Source organism: Pygoscelis adeliae, unplaced genomic scaffold (assembly GCF_000699105.1).
Source record: "Pygoscelis adeliae isolate BGI_AS28 unplaced genomic scaffold, ASM69910v1 Scaffold669, whole genome shotgun sequence".
In the NCBI taxonomy this organism is placed as follows: domain Eukaryota; kingdom Metazoa; phylum Chordata; class Aves; order Sphenisciformes; family Spheniscidae; genus Pygoscelis; species Pygoscelis adeliae.
This window is the reverse complement of record NW_008825439.1, coordinates 111227-122325: the sequence shown is the minus strand read 5'-3', so window position 1 is coordinate 122325 and position 11099 is coordinate 111227. Positions and strand designations below refer to the sequence as shown.

The following is an 11099-nucleotide window of genomic DNA, read 5'->3' as shown; positions in this document are numbered from 1 at the left end:
GAGCCCCAGGGCAGCACAGCCTTTCCTGCAGAGGCACAACTGCTGCTGTTTGCAGCACAAAGTGCAGCCATGGACCACTTTGAAATTGGTAACCTTTTGGCCAGCCACAAACTGCAACAGCACTGTGACCACACAGAGGACACGGCACAGTACACAAGCCCCCGGTTTAGCAACAACACCCGTATTACGAGCAGACCTGACAACACTGCGGACAGGAGGAAGGGAAGCTGACTCAGTCTGCTCACAGTGACCCACGGCTCTTCACCCACACTAACCTCCTAACCCCGTGTAGCACAAGAACCAGAAAAATAAACTTGAAACAAGACAGCACCGTTTCGTATTTGAGGTCTGATCTTTCACAAACAGCTGAAGACAAAGAAGAGAGAGCAAGCCCGTGCCGAGGGCTGGGGAGCAGTACCGCACCCGGCTGCTTCACTGCCAGTGAGGCAGCAGGAACTCTGGTCAGGATCTCCCACGTGCTAGAATGACATCCTACCTGCTGCCAAATGGGCATCACCAAATCGGCTGCTGCACACAGCATAACTGCTGCCCTGACTATTCAGCTTTCAAGAGTAGAGACTGTTCAACACTAAACCTCAAACTATTGCAATAAGCAACAAGAACAAAAAAAACCAAACAAACAAAACCCACAACCCTCTCCTTCTACCCAGAAAGTGCTACTCCTATTTCTACCACAGCCCTGTTGTGAAAGTGGGCACCAGTCACTTAGCTCCAATATCCTTGCAGCTCTAAATTTGGGGGGCAGGAGGAGACAACTGGGATTAAAGCAAGTAAATTCAGAGCAGAGGCTGATGAGGAAGGACAGCAGAACCTGAGTACTCGGTATTTCATGTTACAGAAAGCTTGGGCAAGGAATTTAACTGAGTGTTCTCACCTGCAAAACCCACATCAATGCTATGATGCCACTTTAAATTTAACCTCTTGTGGGCTTTGTCTTCAGGTTTAAGAGCTTCTCAGAGCACAAGAAACATAACGCAAGAACCAACTCCATAGAGTAGTGACTGTAACCCATGCAGGGTTTAGTGTATCTCGGGAAAATACCAGTGTGAAAGATCTTTCAAAGTTTTATAACGTCCATAAGCATAACCTCCCTTTCTAACAGGATCCTGTATCTTCACAGGATGCTTGGAATGAAGCTCTCCCCGGCACTATGCAAGCTGAGCATGTTGCACCTATCGATTTTACCCACCCTTTTAGAGTCAGTTGGGAGACTCACCTCTCAATAAGTCTGAGAGTGGAGGACCACAATCCTCTGGAATTGTGTAGTCACCTTTCCCGATGTTTTCAAATAATTTATAGATATTATCCCCTTCAAAGGGGTATAGACCCGTTGTAATGTTGTATCTGTAAAGGCAGAAGGAGAAGCTGTATGAGAAAAAGCACACAGAACAGGTGTTCAGTTCCTACGTGACTACGTAAACCAGAAGAAGCCAAGAGGAAACTAAAAGATGAATATTTGACAGTATTTGGAATGCCTCTTTAAACTTATCCTTCCTTTATCACAGCCTCTTCATTCACATGAGTCAAAACCACCAAGACATCTCCCTGACAGGCTGGGATGGGAGAAACTTAAAAATAAATACTAGAGATATTTGTGGTTTCTATTATTACAGTAGCTGTGCATCTCGGATGCTGAGAAACGGCTGGCAGAGTTACTCACTGAGAGTAAAGATTACTTTCTTCAGAATTACAAGCACTGCGGGGAACATACACCCATCCAAAGGAGGGACCAACACACATACACCCTCCCCGCAACAACATGAAGAGCAGCGATGATAGCGGGTAGCACAAGACTGAGCTGCCTGGGGACTTGTAATTTTTTATTGCAATTCCTGGATGCCGCACGGGCACTTACAGTGTGACCCCTGCAGACCAGATGTCTACTTTAAAGCCTGAAAAGGTGTCAAGGCCATTGGCAATTTCTGGTGGCTGGAATGCTGGCGACCCTTGGCTCGTTCTGCACGTGTCATCCTCTGCAAACGGATGCAATGCCTGCAGCAGAAGAGACCGGTTAGTTTTAAACTTCCAAGGCAGACAAATTGTAACTGTTAAAAAAGTTTCACCTGGGGAAAAAAGGGGAAAACTCTGCTACTGAAAATCTACTTACATATCATAAGGACATGCCACTACAATAACTACATGCCATCAGTGACAATTCTTGCACCAATCCTACCCAGCTAAGACAGTCTTCATATAATAAGAAGGATAAGGTTATATAGCTTATCGCCATTTCACCACACTTTTGGGTTTGTCTAAGACTGATGTCTTCCTCTATGTGCTTCCCAGATGGAAGTTTTGTGCTGCTATCAAAAGCGTTTTGCCAATTACAATAACTATTCAGAATCGCTCTAGAGCACTCTGCAAGTTTAATAGAACAAAAGCCTAAATGCACAGTAAATCAATTGACACCACAAAGGTGACCTAAATCTAGAATGTCATGCTTCCCACTTTCCTGACTTTGCCGCAGTTCTCACACACCTCTGCTACGCCTAAATCAGATATTTTCAGTGTCCCATTGGTTGTTAGCAGGAGGTTCCCCGGTTTTATATCCTTGTGGACAATCCCTTGGCTGTGCAAGTATTCTAAGCCGTCTATAAGCTGACAAAAGTACCTGCAGAAAGAGTTAGAGGAAAAAAAGTCAAGCACTTCCATAGACTAAGACTATGTGAACTACTGATAATACATAAAGCAAAGAGTGCTGTTTTTGGAAACAAGTCGGAAATACATTCACATTTGATGCTTAGGAACTTGAGATTGAGCTGTGGTGTATAAGAAATGGTACTTAATCTTCTCACAAAGTCAGAAGTTACCTGCCCGAGCTCTGCAGCAGTGTGCTAACCACTTCAGACTCTGGACTCCTCCACACCAAAGCACTCTTCACAAGTTTGCGTATTTTCTATGTGCTGAGCACCACGCTGGCAGGGACCTGACAGTTAATTCTGATGCCTGCTTTAATCTAGGCTAAGTTAAGCTAGCAAAAGATGCTCTTTCAGTGGCACAGCTTTCTCTAACAGGGGGTGGGGAAAAAAGTTTCTTTTAGCCAGCAGAAAGGAGTGTTTTGCTGGCACAGCTTACTTGGCTGAGCAAAGGTAACATGGATATGGTCAGAGGCCATGGGCAGGCCATTACTGTAACGTAGCAAGCACTGCGCATTAACAGCCTGGCAACAACTGTGCATGCACGTCTTCTCTCATAATATCCAGAAATAATACTTGACTTAAGGTGCCTGTATTTCACTTACGCTACCTGTAATCTCAGACACCTTTTTTAAACAAAATGAAAATACGACCATAAAAACATGTAGTTACCACAGATCTGCTGGTCTGCACTGATTTGATATACATGACAATCTTCTTGCATCTATTTCTGGAATTCTAAGGTTCCTTTACTTGCAGAGTGAAAGGGGCTTCAGATTATCCTCTCTACTAACTAAACAAGCTAACAGATCATGCTGGATATTGCCAATCCTTAATCCCTCCAAAGACCTTTAATCTCTTTTCTGACACTGAACTGTATGGCTTGCCTCCATTTAGGCAGGGCAAGCCCTCATGGATTCCTCCATTGCACCCATCTTTGCTGAACAGCAGAGCTGTAGGAAAGGGGCCAGGAAGGGTTGTCATGCATCTCAAAGGAAAACAAAAGTAACAGAAAATTCAATAGAAAGATGTTTTTTTTTTTTCTTCCCAGAATCTAAGGGCTATCCTTGTCACCACTTCATTAGTTTTTCATTTTTTCCATGGATGTAAAAGTTGCAGTTATTACACAAAGCCAGTTTTACTTTAAAGTGCAGCCAACAGTCTAAGCAACAGAGTAGAACGTGCTCTCGAATTCAAGAGGGTACAGTGGTGAGAGGCTAATGCAGCCTAAGGAACAAAACCGTACTTACCCGTGAGCCTGAAAAACTGGAAACCTCTTTTCTGGGACACTGTCCAGCATTTCCTGCATCCCACACACACAGTACTCCATCACCATATACGTGAAGGCAGAGTTAAGGAAACTTCAGGGTTAAACATTTCTCAGGCAAATGCTGTGTGAGGACTGCAGCCCCGTTCCAGTGCAACTGGGGAGCTGCTGCACAGGCAGCCCCGTTACCTGGTATACACACACTGGAGAGGTAGAGCCTGAGCTGCGCTGCACCTCCTGAGGTAGCTACCTTCCCCCAAGCGTCTAACGGGAGGAGGCAACGAACCCAAGAGAAAATTCTTCTGCTTAACGACCTGCTGCAACTCCGTGATCAGACCTGAAACAGGACGCGAACTCCACAGAGATTAAGTTGGAGACCTCACAAGCATGACAGAAATAGGATCATACTCTGAAGTGGCAACAAGAAGTTCGGGAACCCCTGGCAGAAGAGCTGTAGGCTGTAGCCTGTTCTCCCAGTACCCTGGCTGGTCCGCGCTTGACGTAACAGAGAGCTCCCATCACCTCCCCCAAAGTTTGTTATTCTTCATTTCCTGTTTCGAAATGATACGGCTGTGTGCACTATTTAACAGCTGCTGCTTACCCCCATCCCCATGGTAGCATTTCAGTAGCAGGAGAAAGGATCCCTAGAGAGCTGGGAAGCTTTTTTGAAACTGCACGGATAAAAAAAGTTACAACAGAATGCCAAGAACTGGTGGCACTTTTTAGCATTTGTTCCCTTGCAGCATATTCTAGTTTTCATCTCTTTAAGCTTTAATGTTGGGGCCAAACAATGGAAACTACACAACTGCCTAAAGCAGTTGCCTCTGTTTTCCTCCTCTCCCTGGGCTTTTAAAGGCAGACTGTGTGCTGAGAGGGGCTTGCAAGATGAGACCCTGAGACATCTGGTGGCTTTGCCAAGGGAGTGCACCTTCAAGATAAAGAGCAGAGAAAAGCATGACTGTCAGGCAGCCCATGTTCTCCAGTAACACAAAGCATTTCTTTGGTCACTCTAATTATTCCTGGCAGATGCCTTCTTAACCTAAGCCTAAAGTAAGTTGCCTATGTCCCAGGATGCCATCTTAACTCTTGAGGCAGGAGAGACTAAAGAGATGACCTGCGCTTTAGTGGGATCTGTGCTAAAGATTGTGTTGCCCTTTTGTAGCACGTTCTATCGAGGAGCTCAAAACACTGTCCGAACTCATTAAATTTGTGCTACATTCCCCATATGAGCTGCTCTTCAGGGGGACACTAAAGCACTGTAAGATTTTATGATGGGCACAATGCCACCCAGCAAATCAGTAGAAGCAAGAATAGCAGAAAAAGCTCCCAAAATTCATTCCTACCATTTCTTACTCTGAAGGACATCTGTGAACTATTTATATCAGTGATGTGGAAGACATCAACTCTCCCACCTTCCAGAGAATAACACTAACAGTAGATTATATAGACTAGCTCCCGGGAAGCCAGGTCTCGTTCTCATCTACAAAGGACAGCCTGATTTTGGTTTCATTTGCTGCCGGACTGTTTTTCACCCCCTCTTTTGTAACTGATCCATCTCTGGTTGATCAGCCGGATTAGAGTACAAACTTCCAGGCTGGAGCAGATCTGTTACAGGTGCCCAAGAAGACCGAGGCTCTCAACTCTTCTAATCAATAGGGTTCTGCTCCCACGCACAACTGCACGTACTGGTAGCAGAAGCTGTCAGAGAGGGTGCCAGCTGGGACGCTGCTTATTGAACTGGGTTTATTTTCTGCCTGGATTAGTTCTCCATTCATCACCAGCTCCGCATTCCCAGCCACAGCAGGTCATCAGAGCAGCCCATTAAATACTAAATGTAGTTGATATTTTTTAATCCAGTCATCACAGCTTTCCCTTTACCAAAGAAAATCATTGAAGGCTTTGACTAGGCAGGTAAGTTGTTAAAACACTATCTTCCCAAGTATAAACATAGAAGTAAACTGCAGGCTTCAGCTATCAGCAACAGAAAACTCAGGTGAGAACAGAATCCTTCCTTCTTCTACAGGCCCAATTTCAAATGCCACAATGGTCGTTCTGGAAATGAGGATTTTTTTTATTAATAAGGGGGAAACTGACATCCCTCCCCTACACCCCCCTCAACTTTTATCTTACATTGCTTCCTGCAAGGTACTAATACAGGCATTTGCATGACTGCACAGTGAAACGAGTAAGGGAACTGACCTACAGAGAAGCCAGCCTAAAAGAGAAAGTTACTTTTCAGCTGGATCTGTTCCCAAACCTGTTTACCATGAGGCTGCCCAAGCGTTTGTACTGCCACATCCTCAGACATGCTCCACAGGCACTGGCAGTGCCAATGAGAAGCTGGAGAAAGGTTAAGCAAGAACATGATCATGGATGAATTCCCACTCCCAGCCCCAGTGAAAAATCACATTTCTCCAGGTACTGCCACTCACGTGCACAGAATAAGCAGGTATAGAAAAAAAACTTTCTAAGAGTGTAGAAGCAGATAAAGATAAAAATAGTGAAGTTAATCTATACTTGCAAGGGAAAAGTACTGAAAAACGATTTGTTCTTTTTCAAACGCTACTGTTCAGGAAGTAAAGCAAGGAACATCCCTCCTGGCTTAGAGAGGTCACACTTCTGAATGACCATTTTGGGTTGTCATCACCTGTTACCAACACATGAGGTCTCTCTCGGGCTCTTTTTCCCCGTGCCTCTCGTTTAGCATCCCAGCTTCCTATTGATTAAATGGTATCTCTCTATAGACAGTAATTGAATTACGGTCCCTTCAGTCTGTTAACGCTACAAAACACAAGCAAAAGTTGTCGTGCTTTTTTATACTAATGATGCAGTGGCAGAGTATTTGATCTAATTAAAACACACAATTAAATTACCCGTTTTATGAAGTACTGTAATTGGAAGACAGTATTTAGAAAACACTGTCAAAAATAAAAGCAACCATTTATAACACGTACTACAACAGATCAGCTCAATAAGCTTACAAACTGGTTCAAGCCAAAGTGCACTCGGAGCGGCAGACTCATTAGAAACCATCCAGCTACTCACTTGCATTTCACTTGCAAGTGAAAGCGCGTAATTACATTGGTCAGCATCTACGCATACTTGGGGGGACAGTGCACTGTGGAATAACATGTGAAAGTCTGAAAGATGCACTGAGATCACAAGCCACAGATTTGATTCAAGAGCTGAACAGTTCAGTCTCAAAAAGCTGAGCTGTAGATCTCACAGGAGCAATATGCTTTCAATCTCTCGTGACCGTTACAAGCTGTAGGTCACTTAAGCACTATCACAAGGGACTTTCACACAAACAAAACAGAGGAGGCTTGGGCAGGCTCGGGAGCTCGTCTGATCTTGTCAAGGATAACCAGCAGCAAAGCATACCAGCTGCCCGCAGAAGAGGCAGCACTGCAGCAGTACAGACCCTCCAAAGGGAAGGAGACTTGCAGGCATCCGGACGCCAGCGAATGAGTAGATGTTTTTTTTTCTTTTGAGGGAAAGAAAAAAATACCTAAACCACTGCCAAGGACTTAAAGGAAAAAGCATTACAAAAATTGATTTCACATAGCATAGACAATAAAAGGTCCATCTTCAGGGGAAAAAAAAGCACCAACATATACCACAGCTAGGACAGGAGGTTAGAAGTGACAGATCTGCAGCTCTTTTTTCATCTCCGAGTTGCTGAAGGTCACACAACAAAACACAGTATTTGAGGGTCAGTTCTCCCCTACCCCAGCCCTGCGCATCTGTAACCTGGGGACAATATTTCATTTCCTAACTGGGAAGCTGGGAAACTTAAGAAAATGTACTTGTGTGGAAAGTATTCCAGACATGCAGTATGTTTAATACCAGTGAAAGCAATTTTAAGCTTAAGAAACATTCAAGAGGGCCTTTACAAAAGCAGAACTATAATGATTCAGCACTATAGCAGAGAACAATGGAATTCAAACCTTATTAACAACTGTGTGAAAAAAGGATATATTTTCTGCTTCTCTTCATTGTATAATACATCTACCAACTGGATAACATTTTTGTGCCGTAATCGTCGCAGGAGCTGAATTTCCCTGCAGGAAGAGAAAAGGAAAAAAGTTATGTTTAAGAAGCCTATTTCCTTACTATGGAATGAAATTAATGTTTTCTAAATCACATGGATTTTAAAGACACTTCAAACCATATTAGTCCCAACCGCTTCACCTAAGACTACCTATGCATGCTGTTTGACAGAAGGTCTTGTGTGTTCTTGACTTCATTAGCCCAAGGTTAGACCATGAAAATACTGACTGGTCACTGACTAGGACTATAAACAAGTACCCTTTCAGTTAACACTACACAGACAGTTCTCTCTGGGCAGAAATTTTAGTCCATTGGTAAACAACAGCAGGAGAACTATTCTCAAGGAGCAACCTATCTTTGTGCTGGACAGGGTATTGGTCATCAGAACGCCCTGTGCCAATGCTTTAGTGCCATTCAACACAGGCTGTGTTACTCCTGCTAATATAAAGGTTTATTCTGCACTCCAACGTAAGCTTTAGTCCGGTTTTACCCATAAAATCTGTGCAGTGCCCCCCTTTAGCTATTTGACTGGTCAACAGTAGGACGTTGACAGCCCAACAGCCCCACTCAAAGTGAGTAGGAACAAGACCAGAGGTGCATTGTGCTGAGCCAACCCACAGAAGGCAACTCCTGGAGAGATCCCGCTGGACCCTCAGACACCGGGCTGCGCAGAAAGAGAAAGCAACCCGAGGACACACTCTGCAAGCCCCCTGCCTCCACAAGCAGCACTGGCACTGGACTTGCAAGGGCCCGCTGCAGCAAGCCAAGCCTCCTCCTCCCACCCATACAAGAGGGGTTTGCAGTGTCCCCTGAGGTCCTGTCCTCAGCTCACACCCTTCCCTATGGCCCTGGGCAAGTGCCTCACCGTTCCCAGTTAAAGCTAGTGCTGACTAAAGGAAAGGTATAATTGGAACCGAAACACTGCCCTGTCAACTGCTCAGGCAAGTCAAAGCCTACCCCGATTTGCTCCACGTGTCAAAGACGCAGCTTTATCAGCTTCCCTCCGATTAAAGCTTTTCAAACAATGCTGGACCGCTGGGAGCTTAGCGCACTACCAGTCTCTTCAGTTAAACCCCTAAAGATGCACTACATTTGTGTTTACCATAATCTAGGACAGTCACTTCCAAGACAAACCTTTTACGTTTGCACTTCGTGCTTCTTTATACGTAAGTGTCATCTGTAGTTACAAGAGCAGAAATAGATTTGCTTGGGCTTCCAGACTTCATACTTCAGGGTATGTTTTTAATCAGCATCGTGACCAGGAACCACCCCCGCAGATGTCAGTGTAACGCAGCACCGTGCAGTTAGGTGCGCTCCCGTTGTCACAGGCAGGCAGCGCCCGGTGCCAGACACGGCAGAGCAGTTAGCACACTATATGGCCCGTTTCAGCACAAATTCTGTTATTTAGCTGGGAAGCAACTTGAATATTAGTTACTTGCCAGAAAAAGAAATAAAAAGTTTCTATACCTAACAAGCAATTCCTTCTGATAGTTGTTGTATTGTGAATGGACAGAAGTGATTTAAACGTAAATATAAAGACATCAGAAACTGGCTAATCTACTGAAGACATGAACAAATGAAACTAAATTGATTGTTTATTATACCACATGAAATTCATCTAAAGAGTGGCTGTTCAGCAGCACATGATTTTCTACAGAACCTATAAACTACAGAAAAACCGGGAGAGGTACCTCGCTAGCAAGAAGAGACAAGTGCATCACCAGCAGCACTGCATCTTGCATGATGCAGACAGCCTGCAGCCACAAAAGGGAAGACAGCCGACGTGCCAAGGCTGCCAAAGGGGCAGGGAGCCTCCACCGCTCCCGACCCGAGAAGCCCTGCACCAAAAGCCTCCTGTGGCCAGGAGACGAGCGCGACGGACGTCAGAGCTGAGGGGTGGAAGAACTCCAGAGAAGTTCACAGGCGGGAGATGACAACGGCCTCCCAGCAGTCCCATCAGCCCCTGCAGAGCTGGCCTTGGCTGGGTCCCAGCAACCCCAAACTCTGCCTCAGCACCCCTCCGGCTCACCTCCTCACTCCAGATGTGAGCTGTCCCGAGACCTCCCACCGCAACACAACCCTGCTCCCCGCCGCACGAACCACACTGAGAGCTGCTCGGAAGTCACGCACAGTTTAACAGCTACAGATGCCCACCCCTGAGCACCATCAAACACAACAAGCTGTTCACCGTTGGGGTTGCAGGCCAAAGACCCCTGAGCTGGCCAGTCCGGTAGTCCATTTGTGTCAGCAGTTTAAGTGTCTTTACAGTAGAGTTAGTACAAAAATCGTCCTGAAGACACATCAAATTCCTCATATGCAGTAGCCAACTATTGAGGCAGTTTCATAGTGCCCTTTAATAAAGCTATAACTTCCACGATAATTCAGAAATGAAGCGGCCAATGTAAGAATTGCAACATTAGTCTCAAGAATGAGTCAAAAACAAGAGTTCCAGCTAATAACTCCATTTCTTCCAAACTTTAGTCCTAACTTAACTTGACTGAATGGTTCAGAGATCTGAATTGAATCCCCCGTTTGTGGAGAATAAGTAATGTAAAACTGAGTGAGGAGACATCTTCCCTTGGCTATGAAAATGGACCCTTTATGTCGTCTCGTATCAGCTGTTTTGATCTTTGTCTCTTGGGATTTTGTACTGTGCTCCAAACCACATTTTAGTGGATTAAACTCAGCCTGCAAAAATCCCACTGGATACCAGCTGTGAAGAGAAACAGGAGGATCAGGACAGTCAGGTCAGGGTGGTTCTGTCAGTGTCTGGAAGTGCAGATACTGCTCTTCGCTTTGTTCTTCTGCTGCTCGATTCTAGGCTTGTGCTAAACTGTACATAAACTCTTCTTTCCAGCTTCGTTCTCCTGCCGTTTGGTAAGTTGCTTTAAGAAGCATGGTTACAGTTCAACAGTTAGGACTCTTGAAAGCAGCATTACAAGGAATTCGGAGCACAGCTTCGGAAGCAAGAGCGTCTGCCCAGACACATGACACACCGAGCTCAGAAAGCCACTCACCCCTTGCCTGCACAATTAGCCAGCCTCTAATAACAGGCCGTGGCCAGTACAAAGGCTTGTTGATGCATCACATCTGATTAACAAGCCCGTAACTGCGCCTTCGAAAGG

At 45.2% G+C, this 11099-nt stretch overlaps 1 protein-coding gene across 1 annotated transcript in view; it reads right to left on the bottom strand.

Annotated features, from left to right (window-relative positions):
- The window catches only part of STK11 (serine/threonine kinase 11), a 45953-nt gene that overhangs the window by 26636 nt on the left and 8218 nt on the right, over positions 1-11099 (bottom strand). Inside the window, exons 2-6 of the mRNA XM_009331172.1 lie at positions 7902-7985; positions 3908-3997; positions 2500-2632; positions 1877-2013; positions 1238-1365 (exon numbers count right to left, since the gene is read on the bottom strand). Coding sequence (XP_009329447.1) covers positions 1238-1365; positions 1877-2013; positions 2500-2632; positions 3908-3997; positions 7902-7985 — 572 coding nt within the window. The remainder of the gene's footprint in view (positions 1-1237; positions 1366-1876; positions 2014-2499; positions 2633-3907; positions 3998-7901; positions 7986-11099) is intronic.